This window comes from Arachis stenosperma, chromosome 5 (assembly GCF_014773155.1).
Source record: "Arachis stenosperma cultivar V10309 chromosome 5, arast.V10309.gnm1.PFL2, whole genome shotgun sequence".
Lineage (NCBI taxonomy): Eukaryota > Viridiplantae > Streptophyta > Magnoliopsida > Fabales > Fabaceae > Arachis > Arachis stenosperma.
In genome coordinates, this window is record NC_080381.1 from 19,300,289 (window position 1) to 19,326,021 (window position 25,733).

General features: G+C 39.4%; 2 protein-coding genes across 2 annotated transcripts; one reads left to right on the forward strand and one right to left on the reverse strand.

Moving 5' to 3' along the window:
- Positions 1 to 3,361: 3,361 nt before the first annotated feature.
- On the reverse strand, positions 3,362 to 10,032 carry LOC130980155 (homogentisate solanesyltransferase, chloroplastic). Its single transcript, XM_057903799.1, has 11 exons — positions 9,937 to 10,032; positions 8,884 to 9,096; positions 7,966 to 8,090; positions 7,722 to 7,868; positions 7,273 to 7,498; positions 7,029 to 7,102; positions 6,651 to 6,743; positions 6,362 to 6,479; positions 6,206 to 6,268; positions 6,040 to 6,072; positions 3,362 to 3,903 (listed from the first exon to the last, which is right to left on the reverse strand). Exons 2-11 carry the CDS (start codon positions 9,088 to 9,090, stop codon positions 3,829 to 3,831), a joined length of 1,161 nt encoding a protein of 386 aa, XP_057759782.1. The 5' UTR covers positions 9,091 to 9,096; positions 9,937 to 10,032; the 3' UTR covers positions 3,362 to 3,828.
- A 6,965-nt stretch (positions 10,033 to 16,997) lies between these two features.
- On the forward strand, positions 16,998 to 19,385 carry LOC130980526 (uncharacterized). The gene has a single exon (XM_057904195.1). It carries the CDS (start codon positions 16,998 to 17,000, stop codon positions 19,383 to 19,385), a length of 2,388 nt encoding a protein of 795 aa, XP_057760178.1.
- Positions 19,386 to 25,733: the final 6,348 nt, after the last annotated feature.

The following is a 25,733-nucleotide window of genomic DNA, read 5'->3' on the forward strand; positions in this document are numbered from 1 at the left end:
TTCACCTTGATTATTATTGAAGCCTTGCTGAGGCTTCTGCTGATCCTTCCATGAGAAATTAGGATGATTTCTCTATGATGGATTATATGTGTTTCCATAGAATTCTCCCATGTAATTCACCTCTTCCATCTCAGGATCATAAGCTGCTCCTTCATAGGAGGCTTCCTTAGCACTGCCAAATGCAGCTTGCATTCCAGTCAGATTCTGAGAGATCATATTGACTTGTTGAGTCAATATCTTATTCTGGGCCAATATGACATTTAGAGTGTCAACCTCTAGAACTCCTTTCTTTTGAGCCATCTCATTATTCACAGGATTTCTTTCAGAAGTATACATGAACTGGTTATTTGCAACCATTTCAATGAGTTCTTGAGCTTCTGCAAGTGTTTTCTTCAGATGAAGAGATCCACTAGTAGAGTGGTCCAATGACATCTTGGACAGTTCAGACAGACCATCATAGAACATACCTATGATGCTCCATTCTAAAAGCATGTCAAAATGACATCTTCTGATCAATTACTTGTATCTTTTTCAAGCTTCATAGAGGGATTCACCTTCTTCCTGTCTGATGGTTTGAACTTTCACTCAGAGCTTGCTCATCTTTTGAGGTGGAAAGAACTTGGCCAAGAAAGCATTGACCAACTTTTCCCAAGAGTCTAGGCTTTCTCTAGGTTGAGAGTCCAACCATATCCTAACTTTGTCTCTTACAGCAAAGGGGAAAAGCATAAGTCTGTAGACCTCGGGATCAACCCCATTGGTCTTAACTGTATCACAGATTTGTAAGAACTCAGATAAGAACTGATGCGGATCTTTCAATAGAAGTCCATGAAACTTGCAATTCTGTTGCATTATAGAAACTAATTGAGGCTTAAGCTCAAAGTTGTTTGCTCCAATGGCAGAAATAGAGATGCTTCTTCCATAGAAGTTGGAAGTTGGTGCAGTAAAGTCACCAAGAACCTTCCTTGCATATCCACCATTGTTGTTTGGTTTGGCTGCCATGTCTTTATTCTCTGCTTCTTTTTCAAAAATTTCTGTAAGGTCCTCTCCGGAGAGTTGTGTTCGAGCTTCTCTTAGCTTCCTCCTTAGAGTCCTTTCAGGTTCAATATCAGTTCAACAAGAACGTCTTTATCCTTGTTCCTGCTCATAAACGAAAAAGAAAGAATGAGAATAGAACAAGAAAAGAAGAAGAGTAAAGAAGAGGAATTCTCTATGTCACAGTATAAAGATTCTTTTATGTGAGTAGAAGAAGAATGAGAATAGAGAAAGAAGAAAAGTAATTCAAACAGAGAGGAGAAAGGTTCGAATTAATAAGAAGAAGAGAGGTGTTAGTAATTAAATAAAATAAAAGAAATAAGAAGAGACAAGGGAGAGAGTATTCGAATTTTAAAAGAGAAGAAAAGGAAAATATTTTTATTTTTATTTTATTTATTTAGTTAGAATTCGAAAATAAGAAAAGAAATAGAAGAAAATTAAAAACTAAGATAATTAATTAATTGAAAATATTTTTGAAAAATAATTAGTTGGTTTTCGAAAATGTGAAGGAGAAAAGTAGTTAGCAGGTTTTGAAAAAGATAAAAGAAATATTAAACTTTTAAAGTCAAAACAAACTAAACAAGTAATTAATTATGAAAGATTTGAAAATAAGATAAGATAAAAGATTTGAAAATCAATTTAAAAGATATGATGATAGAAAAGATTTTGAAATTAAATTTTGAAAAAGATGTGATTTGAATTTTAATTTGAAAAATATTTGAAAAAGAAATTAAAAAGATTTCATTTTTGAAATTAAAGTTATGACTTGGCTAACAAGAAAGCAAAAGATATGATTCTAAAATTTAAAAATTGAAACTTTTTTAACAAGAAAATAACAAACTTGAAATTTTTGAATCAAAATAATAATTGTTAGTAAATAATTCGAAAATATGAAATAAAGATAAGAAAAATATTTTGAAAAAATTTTAAGAAAAATTTTGAAAATAATAAGAAAAATAAAAAGAAAGATTTGATTTTGAAAAAGATTTGAAAAGATAAATAATTTTAAAATTAAATTTTTTTACTTAACTAAAAAAAAGATATGATTTTGAAAATTTTTTACTAATTTAATGCAAGATTTTGAAAATGCATGAAAAAATAAAGGAAAATATTTTTTTATTTTTTTGAATTAATGAGGAGAGAGAAAAACAACTAAATGATACAAGACTTAAAAATTTTGGATCAAAACAAAGAAAAAGACCAAGAACACTTTGAAGATCAAGATGAACATCAAAAATAAATTTTTGAAAATTTTTAAGAAAAGAAAGACACAAAGGACACCAAACTTAAAAAATTTTGAATTTTTGACACTTAACTTTCGAAAATGCACAAGAAAAACAACAAAAGACACAAAACTTGAAAAGTTAAAGATCAAACAAAGAAAATAAGCAAGAACAACTTAAAGACCAAGAAAGAACACCATGCGTATTTCGAAAATTTAAAGAACATAAAGAACATATAATTGACACCAAACTTAAAAATTGACACTAGACTCAAACAAAAGACACAATTTTTTGGTTTTTATATATTTATTAAATTTTTTTTTGAAAAATTTTTTTTTAAGAAAGAGAAAATAAAGAATTCAAAACTTTAACAAGAACAAAAACAAAATACTTAAAGAAAAATTAAAGATTGATAAAGAAAAGAAAAATTTTTTGAAAAGAAAAGAAAGACTCAAACAAAAATAAAATTACATAATCTAAGCAATAAGATAAACCGTCAGTTGTCCAAACTCGAACAATCCCCAGCAACGGCGCCAAAAACTTGGTGCGCCCGAATTGCAACCAACCATTGCAACTCGAACCAGCAAGTGCACTGGATCGTCCAAGTAATACCTTACGTGAGTAAGGGTCGATCCCACGGAAATTGCCGACTTGAAGCAAGCTATGATTATCCTGTAAATCTTAGTCAGGTGGATTATAATGGTTATGAGTTTTTGTATTTAAAAGATAAATAAACATAAAATATAAAATACTTATATATTTACTGGTATGAGTCTCAGTTAAGAGTTCAGAGATGCTTTGTTTTTCTGAATCTCTACTTTTCTATTATCTTCATCTCCAAACACGAATGGTCTCTTCCACGGCAAGTACGAATGGTCTCTTCCACGGCAAGTTATATGTGATTAAACGCCTTGCAGTCGCCAATCTTCCTCTCAGTGAAAAATAACAAGCACGGGTTAACATACGTCTAATCAACCGGAAGTTCTCACTGTATCAAAATAGAACAAATAGTCATTATCTTTTGCACACTGTCACTGTGTCCAATACATGAAAGTTTGAAAACACCAACACATGGGTTATAGTAAACATGATTTTTAATTGATGAGTTAAAAAGATTAATCAAATCTTGTATTCCTATATAGTGATTGTATGGCATACATTGATGCACTTGACCCATGATAAGCATGGTCAACGCCATCATACCTCACCGACAATATAGTAACTTTTGTAGTAAGAGATATAAAAATATTTCAAACATCCTTTTCACTTTCTTCACTGGAAGTAGAAATTGTTGCAGATGAACTTGACATGTCGCTTGTGCTAATTTTCCAATATCTAAAAGAGGATAATATCAATTTTAATATATTTTCGTTTTAGGAATATAATGAGGATAATCTCTTTATTTTCCACCATCACTCTACATTATATCTATTATTACAAGAAAAACGCCGTCATACTTTATATACAACAATACTAATTACAACAAAAATGACCAGTTGATTTGGCTTGGCCATGAAGATCAATGACTCTCAACGTGTGCATCTCTTCAAAGAAAACTGAAGCGTGGTATCAGCTAGATGAAAGGAAATATGGCGTACTCAGCATAAAATAGATTCCATATAAATCGATAGAACCCTGAAATTGCTTCCTGCATGTTGAGGCAATTGACAGAGAAGTTTAGACCAATGACAGAAAACTGGGTCACTAAAGCTTTATACAAATGTAACCACCAATTTTAATATATCCTAGTGATAAGATCGGTTATATGGAGTGTCACAGAGAGCATTTAACTATTACTTGACTTGCTCTCCACACAAAAAGTTGAACTACCAAACAAGCAAAATAAGTACTTTTTTAAAGACCTAATCTCATCCTGATCGAAAATACAATGAAATTAATTTGCTGTAAAAAAGCAAAATTGACCTCTTTTCTTGGTGCCCAAACTTGAAATTTTAACCAATCATGACCCAAAACTGACATGGAACAAGAAATTAAAAAAAAAATTGACAAGTTATACGAAGTTTGTGAAACTCGGCTGGTGTTAAGCATTGTAGCAGGTTCACACCGTCAGTCCTAAAGGGTAATGCTACGGTGAAGAGTTAAATTTTTTTGAAGAGTGAAGATTACCTTTTCTTTTATAGTAAAGAAAAAACCCATAAAAAATATATTTCATTCTTCACCCAATTCTACTCTTCACCAAAGAAATTCCCAGTCCCAAGTCTGACAAAAAGAGGAGAGGTGTGCTCGACAGTTGATGTTCAAGATATTTTGCAAATCTAAGGTTTGGGCAACTGATAGCTGAATTGACTATAAACTAATGCTACAAAGAAAAAAATTGGTATCCAACTTCTGAGTCTTTTATCAACTTTCTGCCACATTCATTTTTGTAGGTATTGAAAACAAAATAAAGGTAAAATATATTTTTTTATCCCTAAGTCCTCGAAAAGTTTTAAAAATATTCCTAATATTTAATTTAATTCAATTTGGTCCCCATTGTTTAAAATAAATTTCAATTTTATCCCTGACGTTAATTTCGTAATTGTCAATCACTAGTCAAAATTCACTTTTCCAATTATACCCCTTGACCACATCATCATCAACATATCTCATCTTCTCTCATATCTCCAGCAATCTACAACACGCCACTTCCATCTCCTACAACCTCCATAAGCATACCATTATTTATCATAATCATCACCTCCACCCCACCTATTCATCTTTTTCGCATTCTCCTGTACACTATTGCCACTAACCCCTCCCTCCCTCCCCACCCCACCACCAACAACAACTCATCACCTTTAACCTCACCTATTCTTCTTTTCCCCTCCCTCTTGTAACCCACCACCGTCATAAAAACACTCTTTTTCTACATCCAAGACCGCCAACACCCTGCACCTCGCCTATTCTTCCTTTACTTTCCCCTTTTGTAACCCACCACCTTCATAAAACCACTCTTCTTCCAACAGTGCCACTCTTCTCCAAAAACTATCAATACCAAAATCAAATACCCCCTCTTATCAACCACCACCACCCCTCCAAACAACAACAGCAACACAAAATTCCCCTTTTTTTTTCAGAATTCGGAAAATCAAGTTGGAATTGGTACCATAGCATAGAGATTAGTAAACTCATCGACCAAAGTTGGAGTCTTTGTGAATCGCTGTTGAAAAGCATCACTGAGATTGTGAGCTGGGTCAGTGGAGAAAGATGAACTCATTGAGAGGGGGAAGAGTTTAGAGAGAGAGAGAGAGAGAGAGAGAGAGAGGAAAGGTGAGCTCAGGTAGTGGTGGTATATGGTGGGTGATTTGGAGAAAGATGAATTCAGCGAGCAACAGTATATGGTGGGGGAGTGGTGGTGGTGGTGGCTGCGATGGTAATTGGGTGAAGGAAAGGTGACAATGATGATGAGACGATGCTAATAATATTCATGATGTAGAGGTAAGGTGATTTGGCGTTGTAAGAGATGGAGGTAGGGTGACATACTGCTATAGACTGCTGAAGCTATGAGAGAAGATGATGAGATAAATGTTGATGTTGATAATGATGTGGTCAAGGGGTATAATTGGAAAAGTGAATTTTGACTAATAGGTGACTGTTAATAAATTAACATGGGGAATAAAATTGAAATTTATTTTAAACATTAAGGACAAAACTAAATCAAATTAAACGTTAGGAGTACTTTTAAAACTTTTTGAAAGTATACTTTACCCATAAAATAATAAATATGTTAAAAACATGGAAAGAGTAACTACATTATTTTCACACAGAAGGGGTAGTATGTTACCTTGGTATAATTTGCTTTTTCTAATACCCATGCCTGAAATATAATTAGCAAAGTACATTCTGTTCAGAGTGATTGGATCAAAGTAGGAGACAAAGCAAATGCAAGACAAACATACACAAATAAAATAAAATGAAAATCATAATAGTTATTAATTCAAGAAGCAAACCTGGAAAATCAAGCAGGATGCAAAAATCATATGAGCTGGTATCAGTAACCATTGCCTGAAAGCCTGTAACATACAACTGGGACTTATGTACAGTCATGTAAGATGAATAAAAAATTCCATTAGTGTGATTGGCAGACCAAGGATGTTTAGATTAACCTGTGGCATATAAATTGCTGCCAATATTGAACCAATATAGTTCAGTAGCAAGATTCCACAACCAAGGAAAGCAATGTTCCGTACACCAAGTTTTGTCGCAAAGGTTGATATCTGATACCTGAAGTTAGTCATTACAAGAAAGTCCTTATTAGAATAGAATAAGATAATAGCCCAGTGCAAGAAGCAGGTCAACCTTTGTGCATGTACAATATATAAATGCAGATATAATGAAATACAAGTTCTCCGTATCGGGACCTCGGATAAATAAGCTTAGCACTATGTGACTTACTTGCGATCCCCCTCAACATCTGGAAGATCTTTCATTATAGCAATTACCAATGCAAACAATGTTACAAATGTAGTGATGAAAACCACAGGTGAGCTGCAGGTAAAGACACAAAAACAAATGTGTTCTCAAATAAGTAAGGTAAACAATATTGGATGAAAACATAATGTTTTATAAAATTATAAGATCGATTCGATTATACAGGGAAGCATAGTCCTACTTTTCAAGCAAAGTTAACTGGCCAAGTCATGTAATCATAGAATTAGACAAATTAATATTTAGGATCGACTTCGTGGAGGTATTGTTGGCACAACATGTTCCTATGAACCTGGTTCTTTACCTTAACCAACTACAAATATGAAGCAACAGAAAAACACAAACCTCCACTCAAATGCAAGTCCAAGGGCAGCTCTAGTGGCATAGTACACGCCAAAGTTAAGTAGAAAACCTCGGACCTGCACAAGCCTCTTCTGTCAACGCTCAACCATAATAGATGCTTCAAATTCAAATAACCATTGAGTTGCTCAAAAGAATCTTGAAAGTAATCATATGAAGTAACTATTTAGTTGAACTTTAAGTACTGTTAGCTCGGCCTAGATAGGGAGAATCGGAGAGTAAACCATACCGTAGCAATAATAAGAAATGCTGCAATAGGAAAGCGTTTCATTCTTAATGGAGGAACGGAATAGATGGTGCCGAGAAAAAGGCCAAGCGTGTAAAGTGAAAATATAAAGGGCCCAAAGTTCAATCCAACAATCAACAAGCCAGCAGCAGCAAAAAATGCAACTAATAGCCATGCAGATTGGACTGAAAGATCTCCAGCAGCTATAGGTAAATAAGGTTTGTTTACCCTGAAAATGAATATAAAGCTACTTAGATAAATGACCCAATATACATTTACTTAGGTTGAGCTTTAACCAACAACAGAAACAGCTTCAGATCCAGGGAAAAGAATGCGAAAATGACAGTTACATAAGACACAAATTCAAATATATAGGAACTTAGCAAGCAAGCTATGGGAAAAGGCAGAGGAAGTCAGTTTCACGGAGAATTTTATAAATGATTACATCATACTTGTCAATGCTAATGTCATAGATTTGATTGATTCCAACTATATAACCATTCCCACAAATCAGGGCAAAAAGACCAGAGAATGCTTTGAACAGAAGGGACCACTTTATCAGATTTGAGTTTTCAATCAATGCTCTTGCCACCAAAGCACTGTAAACAGAATGAGTAACCGGCATTCAGTACAGTAAACTTTCTGAGAGAAAAATAACTGCATTGCTTATTGCAGGCATATGGTAAAGTTACTCACAAAGAACCTAGTGATGTGCCGCGTATAGTATGTGGCCTTAAAAATCTCCAACATGCATCTTTGAATTCTGAAACTTTGTCTGCAAATGGACGATCTGATCCAGCAGCTCCAACATGGGTACAAGCCTAGCATAAGGTATTTCACCTTAAACTGATGAATCAGACTAAAATATCATATATTAAAACCAATGCAAAAATGTGAGTACTAACAAACTGAATTAGCTATGAGCATATTCAGAGGTTGCACTCCTGCAGTTAGTGCCGAAAAATAAATTTTACATGCTAACCTTTGTGTTATCAATCGTGAACAAGGCTAAAATTTTATATATTTAGTTAACTAAACATCATATTGTCCATGTCTTTATCTATATGTGGTATACAGGAGTCAATAAAGGAAACTTTCCAGTCCTAGTTACACTGATTCAATGAAAATAACAGGTTCAACTTGCACATTCACTAAATTCTATAAGGAGCTATTAATTGTGATGGTTCTAGAAGTTAATTTTGATAATTGGATCTTACATAAATGGTCAAAATTAAAGTATTGCATGACTATTTTAAGTAACCATATGACCTATAAATAACTCATCATTGTGCATAGTTATATTATATGGCCAAATATTTGCTCCTTCCGACCCATATATAAATATAATTGGGTCGGTATTGTAAAATCAATCCCAGCCACTGATTTCAATACAATCAAAGTGATAGAATATCATGAACACCATGGAGTTAAACAAATTAAAGGAAACAAAGCTCATGATATTTTAGTACATGCAAATTTCCCAGGTGATTCTCCATTTGCCACTGATTAATTACTAACAATAGCAAAAATTGAATATCCCAGACTAAAACAAACAAGGTAGCATGCAGATAGAGGAAGCAAAATCGGCATATGAAGGGGAAAAGAAATACACACCGTGATGGAAGTGGGTCTATTCGAGAGTCTTCTATCATGATATCGTAGAGTTGAATGGTTGTTTCTGGAAAATTTTAAGCACAAAGTAGAAGCCTTTGGAGCAAACTTGGTGGTGGGTGTTTTGATGGAGTAGGAGGAGTTGCAGTTGGAGGTGGCAATTGAGGGATGAGCACGAAGTGAAGTTGATTGAAATGTTGAGAGCTTCATGGGGAGCTGAGTATGGCAAAGCATAAGACTTTTGCAATCACAGATACAATGGGTCACCATCTAGTCAAGCCACCACCTAATCAACATCAATCCAGATAGCTTATTGGAAGAAAGAAAGTTTTATCATTGCATTTTTTGGATTTGTGCATTGTGTACTTCAAGTAAAAGAAATGATATAGAGATTTGTGGCACCATCAACCAGGGTTGCGAGAACGGGACCGGTCAATGAACCGGTAAGGCAACTGGTTCACTGGTTCAATGGTCCGACCAGGGTTTAACCAGAGTTCAACCGGTTAAATAAATATTAAATGAAATTATTAAAAATTAATACATGTAATGCTTGATCACTATCGAGTTGTTCTATCTTCAAAAATAAAAATTTTCTAATTAGTAACAACTACAATTTACAAACACAAATTTAAACAAATTAAATACCGTTACAGCCAATGACTAAATATTGATTGTTGAACAGATTTACAGAAAATTTCTAATTACATCAAGAAGCCAACAATACATGCAGCACCAAAAGTTCAAAACAGAAAATTATCAATTACATACGGCATCAAAAGTTCAGAAAACAAATTCAGAAGTCAGAATCCATACAATTAGACAATTAAATGAACAATTAACAATCAACAAAATTAATAAGTACCAAAAAAATTAACAGAATTATTTTAAAAGAATTAATTCAAATTGAAAAGAACAGTTAACCTGAAAAAAATCACTAAATGAAGTCAATCAAAATACAATGGTCCTCAACAAGCAACTAGAGAGCGCTAATTCCATAATTTCTAGCCTTGAAGATGCCCACAGCCTCATCAAGAAACTTAGCAGAAAAGAGAGAACCTGGAGAACAAAGGGAAGAAACTCGACTGCTCGAGCGTTCCACAGAGTTGAAAGTAAGGTCCCTACGCTCTTTTGTGCAAGAATATGCTGTTGTGAAAGTTAAAAGAACTCCTTCTTTGAAATAAGAACAATTATCCGGCTAACCCACGCTCTTGGAGGAAGAACAAAAAGGGATGGTGCAGAAAATGCCCTGGAGCAGTGGAATAGAGGTGACGATGGAGAGACGTTCGCCGTGAGCAGTGGAACAGAGGTGAGCAGTGGCAAACAATAACCTCAGCAACAAAATAACCTCAGCAAACAATAACCTCAGCAACAAAATCATCAATAGAATAACAAATAAATTAATAACCTCATCAAACAATTACTAAACCAGCAAATAATAACCTCAGCAAAAAACATCATGAACAGAAAATCAGAAATAACAAATAAATCTATAACCTCAGCAAAAATTACTAAACCAGCAAACAATAACCTCAGAAAATCCAGCTAATCAGCAAATCAATTTGAAACAAATAACAAGTATTATCAGAAATCAATTGCTAAACCCTAAACCAGCAAGCAGACGCCGAGGAGATGGCTGTGAAGTGCGAAACTGCGAACAAAGTATTACTTACCGGCGGCGAGGTGGAAGGCGAGCAACGGCGATGACAGAGGACGCGACACCGGCGAACAGAGAGAAGGCGAGCTCGGCGATGACAACAACGCGGTGGGGGCTGCGGTGCTCAAACCCGTCGCTGCGGTGGCTGCGCAATTGGGTGCTGCGGTGGCTTCTATGGTTCTCAGAGAAGAGAGGAGAGGAGATGAGTTTGTGGCTTTGTGAAGAAGAAGCTAAGATGGCTTCCAAGGTTCACTACTTCAGTTTTGCGTCTGGCCGTTTCTCCTCCTTTTCTTTTCTTTTTTATGGGTCAAAACGGCCCCGTTTTGGAGGGTTTATTTTTGAACCGAAAATCCTCTAAAAAACTGAACAGTTCTGTCGGTTCACTGATTAACCATTAATTGATCGGTTTTATAATCAGTTTTTTGCTAATGTTTCTAAATCTATTCGGACCGATTTAGTGATTGGATCTCGATTAACTCAGTTAAACCGGTTGGTCCGATTCAGTTTTCAGAACTATCTATCAACCAATCTCTTTTTTAAAAATAAATAAATAAATAAAAGAATAATATATTTTCTTCATCATTCTAAATATCTAATAATGCTTAAATAAAAAAATTTCTTTATTATTCTTTTTATATGTTTTCAAGATAATAAGGATATTAGACTTTTACCTTGTTTAGAAGTTAAGAGAACTAAGAAAAATAGTAACAAATTCAACATAAACTGAAATCACTTTAAAATATATTTAGAGAAATATTGTTTTGTACATTGTTAACCACTAAACAACATCTATCTATACATTTGGGATATTATACTTGCCTTTTCTTTAAGAATTGAGCTAAAATTACCCCTAAAGACACTGTAAGAAGAGAATAATAGAAAATTATAAAATTTTATGTTTCTAATGCATTGCAAATATGAAACATTTAATTTTAATAGAAGTTAAATCAATGATTAAGATAATTTAAATTACCCATGCAACCAATGATTAATGATATAAATCATACAAAAAATTTAAAACTGAACAGAACGTCGAACCGGTCATGCTACCAATTTAGGGATATAGAAGTCCAACCAATTTATCTAGAATACATATATACATAGACTCACATTATATATATATATATATATATATATATATATATATATAGGTTGATCAAAACTACACAGACCACCTCTTATTTGATCAATATACACTCACCATCCCCTGTATTATGCCAATCACACGTCTAAATAATACACTTAGGCCCCTTGATGTAATGTAACTAACAAATTCTTATACATGTGATTGTCACCTATGTTTTAATGATTTTTTATTTTATTTTGTTTTGTTTTATTCAACTGAAATAACAAAAATACTCTTCATAACAATATTAAAAGAAAAAGTATTTTTGTAATTGTTCTCGGTTTGTATCTGTTTTCTATGCATAAAGAGATTTTTGGGTTAGAAAAGACTTTTAACAAAATATTTTTAATGGCAGTTTATGTTGGTCAAATAAAGGTGTGTATGTAATTTTGATAAACCTCAAAGTTTGAGTGTAAGGTACCTTAATAGTAATTATTCAACCATTAAATTACAAACAAGGAGAAAATAATTAGAAATATTTTCATAACAAATAATGAAACATGGCTTTGGATTTGGTAGTCATCTCTAAAGGAAGGCTACCGATGACCCTCTCTAAAACAATTATGAATTCAACCTATGCTTTTTTTTTTTTTCTAAAATTATAAAAGTTATCCTATTTTCTGATTTTCTTTTCATTTTAACTCCATTGTGTTGAATCCCTTCTTGTATCCCCTTTTCTTGTCCAAAGGCTTAACCACTCCCTGGATAATTTTCTTAAGAAACTTACTTCAGAATATGCTTTAAAATATGTTTATAAAACAATTGAGTTTGATTTGAATCATAAAAGATTAATCCAAGCAGAAGTTAAAAGAGCAACAACATCCATCCTTTCTTTTATACATATATTAGTACATGAAATGGGTTTCTTTATATAATTATATTAGTACAGGAATTCAACATTGAATGATCTATTCCTTGCTTTGGTTAAGATGCCTGCACCTTGATAGATCGTTCAGTGTGAATGCGGTAACTATGGTAAGCCTTGAACAAGAGAAGGGTTAGGGGGTTTCAACACAATGTGGTTAAAAGAAAAAAAAATTAAAAAAGAAACTTTTATAATTTAACTGTTATAGATGCGGGGTTCAATTCATAACTATTTTAGAGAATGCTACCAGTAACCTTGGCTCAAAGCCATGAAACATAATACAAATCGTCTTCAATAATAAAGAAACGTATGCAAATTAGAAGCAGCATTAAGTGAATAAGCAATATCAGCATGACAGTCAAATCAGAAGAAACAACATCAATTAAGCAAATCGGAAGCAACGAGAAGCATAGTTCAATTGGAGGATTATATTGAATTGTTCAATAACTCTTGAATGCGAAGAAGTGTAGAACAGGATCTTGAGACGGCTAAGTAATGAGTGAGTGATGAAAATGTGAGAAAACAGCAAAAGAGTGATTGAGTATAAGTCACCGAGAATCGAGAAGGGAAGGAAGATGAAGAGACACGGAGAGAACTCAAAAGAAAGAGGGAATGAGGCCACGAGGGAGAAGCGGAGAAAAATTAAGGCTAAGATTCCGTTTGCAATTTTATTTCATTCTTTTTCTAATAAGTCTTCAAAACATCTTCTTTGTTAAAAAAATTTTGTGGGATACTTGTAAATTTGTAAGAAAAAAATATTAGATAAATATTAAAAAAATTGTGATAAACTTTAAGTGCTAGAAGTAGAGGAAATTATTATTTGTGAAATACTATAAAACATAGATATTTTGGTAAGAACTAAATCTTTAAAGTGGTTTTTCAAATTCATAATTTTTACTATTTTAATATTTTAAATTTAAAATTATTTATATTAGTTCTTGAGATTTAGTTCTCGGCACCATATTAATTTTTAGACTTTTTTTAATACTAAATCAATAAACTAAGTGCTGAATTGGCTCTGACTTGTCACGCTAAACATATGGCTATACAACGTCGTTTCGTTTTGATATTTAAATAAGACAAAAATTAAAAACTGTTACGGCCTGGCCCAGGCCACTTGCGGGTCGACCCGACTCGAACGGTCGGGCACATACAACTCACTACGCGACCCGGACACGCGTCCCTGACAGCTCTCCACTGCAGCTGTAAGGAAGCTTCGAGGAAAGTGTGCCTGTCCTTGCAGGGCCCACCTCTGACACGGTATAAATGGGGAAGGACCTGCCCTTCCCCCAAGGTACGTCACACTTTCCACCTAACCTATCCCACGCCTGCACACTAGCTGACTAGAGCGTCGGAGTGTCTTTGTAGGTGGCACCCCCTCTTCCTTCCGCAACGAGAGCTCGGCTACCCGGCAGATCCGAACCCAGCACGATCGCGATTGAAGCGTTTTCACCCCCTCAAATAACCACCCGAATTGTCCGGTAACCGACGACCGAACATTGGCGCCATCTGTGGGGAGTCGCCTAAATGGACGTCGTGCCGGGGCCCGGAGACCAAGACCGAGGAGCCGGAGTAGAGGGGGCAGCCTCCGTCGCTTCACTAAGAGGACGGCGAAGGTCCCCCCGATAACGCACTAAACCACACACGAGGACACGACCCTTCGGGGGAACGGGCGGCGACAGCGCCATAATAATGCAGGAGCTACGCCACAGGGTCCAGAACCTGGAACGGCAACTGGCCGACCAGGAGCACGACCGACGAACCACCGATCCCAGCTACTCCCCATCTCCTGAAAGCCAAGAGAGAGACTCCCACCGAAGCCGTCTACGGCGCGCCTCCGCATCCCGAATGGAAGCGGAGAGCACTCGTGAAGAGTTACCCATCCCGAGAAGACGAAATGACACAATCATCTACTCCCGAGGCAAGGAAACGTGTCACACGCGACGAGGTCGTGAAGATGGGGAAGGAAGGTCCGAGAGGACACGGCAACCCGTGATAATGGGCGCCACCCCGTTCCATCGATCCATCCTCGAAGTCCGGTTGCCGAAGCACTTCGACAAACCGACGGACATGAGGTACGATGGAAATCAAGACCCTCTGGAACACCTCACGGCCTTCGAAGCAAGGATGAATCTGGAGGGATTAGGGGACGAGGTGAGGTGCCGAGCCTTCCCGGTGACCTTGGCATGACCCACGATCAGATGGTTTAACGGCCTCCCGCAAGGGTCCATCTATGGGTTTTCGGACATCAGCCGTGCCTTCCTGGCCCAGTTTACAACACAAATAGCAAAGGCAAAGCACCCGATCAACCTTCTGGGGATAACCCAGAGACAGGGAGAGTCGACCAGAAAATACCTGAATCGGTTCAACGACGAATGCTTGGAAATCGACGGCCTAACCGATTCGGTGGCCAGCCTTTGTCTGACGAACGGCCTCCTCAACGAGAACTTTCGAAAACACCTTACCACGAAACCAGTTTGGACAATGCACGAGATCCAAACAGTAGCCAAGGAGTGCATAAATGAAGAGGGAGTCAGCCAAGTCGTGGCTGCCAATAAACGGCAGTCCGGCTACAACCAACCTAGGCAACAAGGTAATGGAGAAAGACTAAAAGAACAAGCCAAGGAAGAAGCGCCAAGCAGGGCACCCAGGCCATTCCCCTGGGTCGGGAAATTCACCAACTACACTCCGCTCACTCTTCCCATCATGGAAGTTTATCAGCAAATCGCCGAGAAAGGAATCCTGCCGAAGCCCCGACCACTCAAGGACCGTACGGGAGGAAACAAGAACCTCTATTGTGACTATCACAAGGGCTATGGCCACCAAACACAGGACTGCTTTGACCTGAAGGATGCACTAGAGCAAGCGATAAGGGAGGGTAAGCTAGCAGAATTCTCCCATCTTATCAGGGAGCCGAGGAGGCGCCATCGCGACCAAGACGAAGAAGGCAAAACCCGTTCGGCGAAGTGGCGACAAGAGCCAGAAGACAGAGATCACGGCCTCACCGTGATAAACGTAGTGACGGCCAAAAACGCCGCGCCAAGGTCGCGATCGGCGCACAAAAAAGACGCTAAGGTCTTGGCGGTCTCCTCCTCATTGGTGCGAAACTCCAAGATGCCCCCTCCATTTCTTTCGGCCCGGAAGACCAATGGTTCGACGATGCCCCTGAAAACCCACCCATGGTCATCACGGCCAGAGTGGAAACCGGTCTCGTCAAATGAATCCTTGTCGACACGGGGGCAGACTCGAATATCATGTTCCGCAACGTATTTGACGCACTGGGACTAAGGGACGCCGACCTGACGACTCACCAGCACGGGGTCATTGGATTGGGCGACCACTTCATCAAACCTGATGGAGTGATATCCCTGCCGGTCTCAGTGGGACAGACTCAAGGCCGAAGATCGGCGATGGCCGAGTTCGTGATCCTCCGAGATTCCACCGCCTACAATATCATCTTGGGAAGGAAAACCATTAACGATGTTGAAGCGATAATCAACACGAAGCTGCTAGTCATGAAGTTCGTTACCGATGACGGATCTATAGGGTCCATAAGAGGAGACATCGAGACGGCAGTCGCTTGCGACAATGCCAGCCTCTCCCTAAGGAAGAAATCCAAAGAGGCGTCCGGCGTGTTCCTAGCTGACTTGGACGCCAGAGTAGACGACAAACCCAGACCGGAACCAAAGGGGGACCTGGAAAAATTTATGATCGGCGACATGGAGGAAAAATTCACGTTCGTCAACAAGAATCTCCCGCATGAGTTGAAGGAGCCTGTGGTCGAAATGATCAGGGCCAATAGGGATTTGTTTGCCTGGACACCGGCCGACATGCCGGGCATAGACCCCAGAGTTATGTCACACCATCTGGCCGTCAAGTTGGAAGCACGTCCGGTAGCCCAACGAAGGAGAAAGATGTCACGGGAGAGGGCATAGGAGGTGGCCAGGCAGACGGCCAGCCTCCTAGAAGCAGGCTTCATACGAGAAGTCGATTACTCGACATGGCTCTCGAATGTAGTCCTAGTAAAAAAGCACAGCGGCAAATGGAGAATGTGCGTAGACTACTCCGACCTTAACAAGGCATGCCCTAAAGATTGTTTCCCCCTCCCTAACATAGACGCACTCGTCGACGCTGCGGCGGGCTACTGTTACCTGAGCTTCATGGACGCTTACTCCGGCTACAACCAGATACCGATACACCGTCCAGACGAGGACAAGACAGCGTTCATAACGCTGGGGGGAACCTTCTGTTATAAGGTGATGCCATTCGGCCTAAAAAACGCAGGGGCAACATACCAAAGACTGATGAACAAGATATTCCACGACCTCATAGGCAAGACAGTGGAGGTCTATGTAGACGACATCCTCACGAAAACAACGCGACCCGATGACCTCCTGAATGATCTGGCAAATGTATTCGCGTCCCTCCGATAACATGGCATGAGGCTCAACCCCCTCAAATGTGCCTTCGCCATGGAAGCTGGAAAGTTCCTAGGATTCATGATAACCCAAAGAGGGGTAGAAGCCAATCCAGAAAAATGCCAAGCGATACTCCAGATGAAGAGCCCAGGTTGCATCAAGGACGTCCAGAGATTGGCAAGGCGACTGACCTCGTTTTCCCGTTTTCTCGGAGCTTCGGCAACAAAGGCCCTGCCCTTCTTTAACCTCATGAAGAAAGGGATAGCATTCGAGTGGACGCCCGCATGCGAGGAAGCCTTTAGGCACTTCAAGGAAATTCTAGCGGCCCCTCCCGTGCTCGGGAAGCCAAAGGACGGGGAACCGTTATATCTATACCTCGCCATAACAGGAGAGGCCCTGGCCGCGGTTCTAGTGCGAGAAGAAGGGAGGGCTCAACAACCAGTCTATTTCGTGAGCAGAGCCCTACAAGGGGCAGAATTAAGGTACAGCAAACTGGAAAAGCTAGCTCTGGCACTCTTGACCTCCTCACGGAGGTTAAAGCAATACTTTCAAGGTCATCAGGTTGTCGTAAGAACAGATCAGGGAATCCGACAAGTACTTCAAAAACCCGATTTGGCGGGAAGGATGATGACTTGGTCCATTGAACTTTCCCAATACGACATACGATACGAACCCCGGCAAGCCATCAAGGCGCAAGCAATGGCAGATTTCCTAGTAGAAGTAACGGGAGATCCAACCGAAGAAACGAGCACACGGTGGAAGCTCCACGTGGACGGAGCCTCCAACCAGACGTCCGGGGGCGCCGGGATCATTCTGGAAAGCCCAGCTGGGGTTGTATACGAGCACTCGATCAAATTCGAATTCCCCGTCTCGAACAACCAAGCAGAATATGAAGCCCTTATAGGGGGCTTAGCCCTAGCAATAGAAGTCGGAGCGACGAGGATGGAGATATGCAGCGATTCACAAGTCGTCACCTCCCAAGTAAACGGGAGCTATCAAACCAGAGACTCATTATTACAAAAGTACTTGGAAAAGGTCAAGGATTTGAGACAAAAGTTTGAAGAGGTTACCATCCACCACGTGCCCAGAGAAAGGAACACACGGGCAGACCTCCTATCAAAGCTGGCCAGCACCAAGCCGGGAGAGGGCAACCGATCTCTCATCCAAGGCATGATGAGAGAGCCGGCAGTCACTCTGCACCTGTCAAGGCTAGGCCCCTCATGGATGGACCCCATCACTAGCTTCTTAGAAAACGGCAAACTTTCCGACGATGAAAAGGACGCCACAAAACTGATAAGGGAAGCGGCAAAGTACACGATCATCCAGGGACAGCTATTCAAGAAAGGACTCAACCAACCCCTACTGAAATGCCTACATCCCGACCAGACGAACTACGTCCTTAGGGAAGTCCACGAGGGTTGCTGTGGACATCACATAGGGGGCAAAGCTTTAGCAAGAAAATTAATCCGAGCTGGATACTATTGGCCATCAATGATGGCAGACTCCAGAGAGTTCGTCAAAAAATGCGTCAAGTGTCAAGAAAACGCCAACTTCCACAGGGCACCGGCCTCGGAGCTAAGCCTACTAACGTCCTCTCGGCCATTCTCACAATGGGGAGTCGATCTCTTGGGTCCCTTCCCAGTTGGTCCTGGACAAGTCAAGTACCTCATAGTCGCCATTGACTATTACACCAAATGGATAAAAGCCGAGCCGCTGGCTAGCATATCCTCATCCAATTGCAGGAAATTCATGTGGAGGCAGGTGATAACGCGGTTTGGGATCCCAAAGATCGTTATCTCGGACAACGGCACACAGTTTACCGACAAGAAGTTCACGGAGTTCCTCACCAGCCTAGGTATAAGGCAAAAGTTCTCCTCGGTAGAGCACCCCCAAACAAACGGACAAGTGGAGTCCGCAAACAAGATTATCTTGCTAGGACTCAAGAAGCGACTGGATAATAAAAAAGGTGCTTGGGCCGATGAGCTTGCCTCGGTCCTCTGGTCTTACCGGACAACCGAACAGTACTCCACCAAGGAGACCCCTTTCCGACTGACATATCGGTTAGATGCGGTAATACCCGTGGAAGTCGGAGAACCGAGTCCACGACTACTCTTGAAGGGAGTGGGGGAAGCCGTGGAGAAGGACCTGATAGACGAAGCTAGAGAAATGGCCCACTTGACAGAAACAGCGCTGAAACAAAGAATGGCCTTGCGCTACAACACTAAAGTGCTCAAAAGAGAGTTTGAACCGAACGATCTCGTCCTAAGGCGTAACGATATCGGCTTGCCGACCCCAGGGGCGGGCAAGCTGGCGGCAAACTGGGAAGGCCCCTATAGAGTCAGAGAAGTGATGGGTAAAGGCGCCTTCAAGTTAGAAAGGCTCGATGGCAGGGAAGTCCCAAGAACATGGAACGTGGACAACTTGAGAAGATTCTACTCCTAGCGCTTGAGGCGACATGCCGACCAAACGAGCTAAGTAGCTAATTCACGGACTTGTACTTTTCGTTATGGTCTATGGGCCTTTTATGCAATTACCGAATAAGATATACTTGTGCAAACTCTCTCTTTTTTTTTCGTTGTTATTCTGTTCGTTTTTTCTGGACAACCCACTACGCAAGCGAATTCATCACAACTCAACGACAATGCGTGGCCCCGGGACTGATCACCCCGGGAGCCCATCAACTACCACAATGGCAAAACGGCTACCCTAAAAAGCCACGACCCTGCCCAGCCGGAATATCATCAACACGGCAGAACGAACGACAGCTACAAGCCAATAACGGTTAATATAAACGATAACACGACCAGGCAAATAAGAAAATATTAACTACGATAAAATGGGCAAGCAACCCAAAGAGTCAATTGTTCACCAAAGCCAAAACAAAACGGCTAAACCAAAAGTTTTATACAGAAAAAGAGAATTCACTTCTTGGGTACGTCAACAATTTTGCCATCCTTGATCACCTTGAAGACACCAATCGCCGACGTGTCAAAGTCAGGAGCAACAACTTTGACCTGAGCTTTAAGGGCCTCCTCGGTTGTCAGGATCGCACCCTTCCCCTGCTTGACGACGTCTTTATACTTTATTTTTAACGCTACCAGCTCAGCTTCCACAGCTTGCTTCTCCTTCTCCTTCTCGGCCACCCGTTTCTGTGCCGCGCCGACCTGACTCTCTAAAGCCATTTTGCGCTCAACAAGACGTGAAATCGTGGCGTCCGACTCTTTCAACTTCTTCTCGGCAGCAGTAGCTTTCTTCTCGGCGGCGTCAAGCTTCTCTTTAGATTGGGTCAGCTGCCCCCGGAGAGTTTCAACTTCACTTTTAAGCTCATTATTAGCCTTTCCAGCAGATTCCAACCTCCTACGAAGGGATTCCATCCCGAACAGTTCGAACTCGCCTTTTCGAGCTATCACTGCGCCACGCAAGAGGGTACGATACATCCACCTCGCTTGCCCGGCAAGGGATGACTCATGAAAATGCTCTTCAGTACCAGGAATCAGCTGAGAATCTATAAAGTTCCCGGCGTCGAAATTCCTCTCCATGACAGTAAGAACCCCCTCAGGACTGGAGGACGTCTTCCTCTTCCTTTTGAGGCTAGGGACCTCCTCCACCTCGTCATCGGCATCAGGGTTAGACGTCGAACCCCCAGTGCCGACCACCTCGCGGAAGGGGGAAACGTGAACCACCTTGTCACCTTCAATCGAGGCACCCTGAGCCGGGGTGCCGGTCTCGTCGACCACAGCCCCTTGCTCGGAAGCGGCCTTGTCCTCCGGGAGAGCAGCAGATTTCTCATTACCTCCCTCATCGTCACTCGCATACAGGAAGGTTTGGAACAAGTTAGGGAGACCCGTTATCTCGGCAGACATTCCCACTGTAAAAAGAAAAAGAAGTCGGTTAGTCACAATGAGTTATTAGGAAAAGCAAGAAGCTAAGAGACAAAACAAGCAAAGACTTCTCACAAATATAGTTACGACCTGCCTCCTGGTCACCCATGAGGAGGTGAGGATTCACGTGATTCCTCCCAAAGACTGCCAGCAACACATCGGCAATCTTCCTGTCCACCGCAGACATGCCCTTATAGGATACTTTAACAAAGGCATTGGACCCTGCCCCGAAGCTCCAATAAGTCGGGATAAGGCGTGCCCCCTCCAACGACAACCAAAAGGGATGACGACCTTTGACAGGGCGGACCTTAAAATATTTATCCTTAAATCCGTGATAGGAGTCCTCAAACAAACCAAAAATCCTCTGACCTTGGGCAGACCGGAAGGACATGAACCCCTTCTTATGTTTCCCTTCCTTCGAAAGGTTTGTAAGATTGAAAAAGAAAAGAAAGACATCTACAGACACCGGCAGATCGAGATATTCACAAACCATCTCGAAACAGCGGATTGAAGCCCAGCTGTTCGGATGCAACTGTGACGACGCCACGAAAACCCGACTTAGAAGCGCCATTTGGAAGGCGAAAAACGGAATACTTACCCCAACTTGGGTAAACATAGATTTATAGAACCATATCCAATAGGCAACTCAGGGAGCATTGAAGTTGAGCTCGTACAAGCGCCCATGAGGAGCCGGGACGAAGACGTCATAATTGGCCTCCTCGTCGGTCCCTCCGCATAAGTACTCGGCTTGACGGAACTTGGTGAGCTCCTCCTCGCCTATTTGGTTGGGAGAGTCCTTTACATCGGAAACGACCCAGGCGTAGGGGTCGTACGCCGCGGGAGAAGGGGAAGCCCGGGAGGTCGTGCGAGCCATACCTACATGGGGGGACCATCCAGTCAGTCTAAGAGGTCGGGTGCTCGGGGCGAATACAGATGCTACCCCTACTACTCCCCAACTAAGACTAAACACAATTAAAAACGTAAAAGGTCCAAACAAAACCTACCCTGGAATGGTACCCCTCCCCTAACACATCTAACCAGCATCGAAAGGCCACATAACAACAAAAACCAAGCAGGACAGCAAAAGTGGCAAGCAAATACAAGCAACGAGCATGCAAGAACGAAGCAGAAAAGAGAAGGATTCAAGAACTACCTGAATTGGTTGTGAGAGCTAAGAAGGATGAAGGGAGGATGCACGTGGGCACTGCAACAGTGCTCTGAAACTTTGGGGAGAAGATAGCAGGAAGATAGAAGAAACAGGAGTATGCAGAAGTGTAAAAGAGGAAGAAACGAAACTGACTGTTTAAAACTGCCTCCCAGGAAGCGCGAAAAATCTGGGGGCAAAATAGTCTTTGCGAACAGGGTTTTTCACCCCATTATGAGCATTCAATGCTCAGCGCGAGGAACGAGGAGACGAAACGGTTGTTTGGGCAACCAAGAGACACGCGCATAGGGGGCATGTCCTTCCCACGAGCGGCCGACCTGACGAGGATGAACGAAACGTGAAATAACACGCCATTGATAGCTCCCACGACTACCACTGGCGCGTGGGGGCACTGTTACGGCCTGGCCCAGGCCACTTGCGGGTCAACCCGACCCACTGATGACCCGACCCGAACGGTCGGGCACATACAACTCACTACGCGACCCGGACACGCGTCCCTGACAACTCTCCACTGCAGCTGTGAGGAAGCTTCGAGGAAGGTGGGCCTGTCCTTGCAGGGCCCACCTCTGACACGGTATAAATGGGGAAGGACCTGCCCTTCCCCCAAGGTATGTCACACTTTCCACCTAACCTATCCCCCGCCTGCACACTAGCTGACTAGAGCGTCGGAGTGTCTTTGCAGGTGGCACCCCCTCTTGCTTCCGCAACGAGAGCTCGGCTACCCGGCAGATCCGAACCCAGCACGATCGCGATTGAAGCGTTCTCACCCCCTCAAATAACCACCCGAATTGTCCGGTAACCGACGACCGAAGAAAAACGAATAAGAGTTTATATGATGTGTAAATTGTTATATCTCCCTTCATTCTACAAAACAAACATTTTTTACCTTATTTAAGAGCTAAAGTGAAAAGACGCTATTTAGTCATGTATCTAGTGTGTCAAGTTACAATTAACTTGATATTTCATTCGTTGATTCAACGTTGGAAAGTGTCCAAGACCAATATGGTACTTGAAATTGAATCTCGATGACTAGTATAGTGAATTTTAAATCTGAATTATTAAAATGGTAAAAATCATAAATATGAAGGACCACTATGAAAATTTAGTCCTTTGATGAGTTATGTGTATCAAATATATTTTAGACATGACACTTATCAATACTCGTCTGACTCGTGTGTCTAATTGTGTCTTAATAAAAAAATAAAAAAATTTTCTCCAAACACGTTTGAACACACCTAAATATCATCACGTGTCAATATATTCGGTTTTATTCTTAATATGTATTATTGAAATGAGTTTATAGATAGTATATATTATTATTTATTAAAACAAAAGATATTTTAAATATTTTATATAATTAAAAAGATATTAAAATTTAATTTATATTTAATATCAATGAAATATCAAAATATCATTACAATTCATCCAAAAAATATTTTATATTTTATATAAATGTGTGTACCCTATCTTATAAGATTTTAAAATTCGTGTGTCCGCATATTCTGTTAGTATCCGTGTATCATAGGGGGATATGTATTAAAATTATTTTTAATGTTTAAATTGTCCTATTTAAGTTTCTAATGTTTTAAAATCGTTTCAATTTTGTCTTGTCGTTAGTAATATGTTAATAGCATTGACGATAAAATAACATTGAGACAATTTTAAAATATTAGTTAAATAAAATAAAAATATTAGGAATAAAATAATATATTACTCATAAAAAAATTATCAAATTAAATAAAATGATAATAAATTTTAACAAAATAAATTAAATTATGAATTCAAAATCTTTACTAATACTTATAGAAATAAAATGATAATAAATTTTAACAATAACAATTACATTCTCAAGTTCAGGTGTAACATCAGAAATAGATTGATCCAATAATAGTGACACAATCGCAAAGTGTGGAACAGTTATCGGTAGTTGTACCCAAGTTCTTTTTTTTTTTGTTCGAAAAAGATGATGATGATATGTTCTTGTGGGAGCAATGTTACTGGGAGCAACACAAAAGTATTTTTATCCAAACGATGATTTTAAAATAAACTTAATATTAGGAACGAATTTGTATGCAAAAGAAATTTTGGAGACAATTTTGATTTTCAGATTAAATTATAAAGACTAAAATCGTACTTAATCAATTTACTCGTAAAAAGTTTGAAAAAATAACTAATATATATTGTTAAGATAAAAAATCTTTAAACTTATAGTGGTAATAAAAATGACCAGAAATAAAACATCACTAATTCAAAAAAAAAAGATATTACCCAAATAAATGAAGAAGAAAAAAAATATTTAAAAAAAAAGAAATACCAATAATAAACCAAAAAATAAAGTGTCAAAAAAGAAAGAAAAATTGCAAATGTTGGTTTTGCCAAAAACAAGAACATTATGCAAATAAATGTAAAAAAAAAAAAAGATGTAAAGTATCTTGTAAAATAATTAGAAATTGTCAAATTTTATTTTCTTCAACCGTTAGAAGAATATGATGACAATCTAGATTATGTCTTTGAATATGTTTCAGAAACATATTTAAAACTTGAGTGAAAATACAATATTATTTATTATTATAAAAATTACAAAAAAAATTGTAAATACTTTCATTGACACTCGAGCATCACAATGGTTTGGTAAACCAAAATTAGAACTTGATTGCAAAACATATTAAAAAAAAACTATTAAAAGTTAGAATTGTTGATAAATCAGTACACAAAATAAAAAAAATGATTGAAATATTTATACAAAGTTTTAGATTTATAGTCCTCTATGCATACATGTTTGATTTAGGAATGGATTTTATAATAGATAATACCTTCCTCAAACTTTATCATCTATTTATTCAAGAACTTACGTACATAGTTCTTAAGGATTCTCATGACTCTTTAGTAAATCAAAAGCCAACTAAGATAAAAATACAACTACAATCATAAATAAAATTTTAAAATTAAAATTATCTATATTAAAAAAATGTTATTTAAATTTATATTTTAAAATAAATATTTCAAAAAATGATACAGTTACCGTCCAAAAAAATAAATACCCAACCACAAGCCCAACAAATTAATTATCAATATTAATAATATATTAAAGATTAAAGAAACGTAATTAAAGTGGTCATCTCATTTGTCCACTTAACTAAGTGTTAGTTAAAAAAAAAAGTTAAATTCGTAAAAACAATTGATAATATATAAAATAAGAGTAAGCGCCTAAAATGGTCTATAAATTTTAAATCGCTATTCAATTTGGTGTAGAATGTAAGTGCTAGGTAGCCGGGCATTGGATGAAACGACGTCGTTGAGGGAGAGACGCCTTAAGCATGTGAAAATGACGTCGTTTCAACATCTTCTCCTCTTTGAATAAATTTTTTGCATTGGTTCCCCCATTATCAATATTTCTCCACCTTCCTCCAGCACAACACCAAGGTGGAGGATCTGTCGGCGGTGGTGTTGTGCCGAGATCGATGCACCTTCCTCAACGAAGCTATCCACCAGAGATATGCTCTTGCAGTGACGCACATGGCGTACATCAACTCACTCAAGGGAATCGGCCACTCCACCTCTTTATTCAGCAAGATAGAAAATCCTCTTCTTCCTATCCGTATCCATATTCTTCTTTTTCTTCGTATCAACCCTATCTATAGCCCTACAATTCGTATGGTGTTCTCCACCCTTCGCTTATGATGAATCTTATCTGCCACAACACCGCCCACTGCCTTTCTTCGCCAAGCCGCTGCCGCCATTACC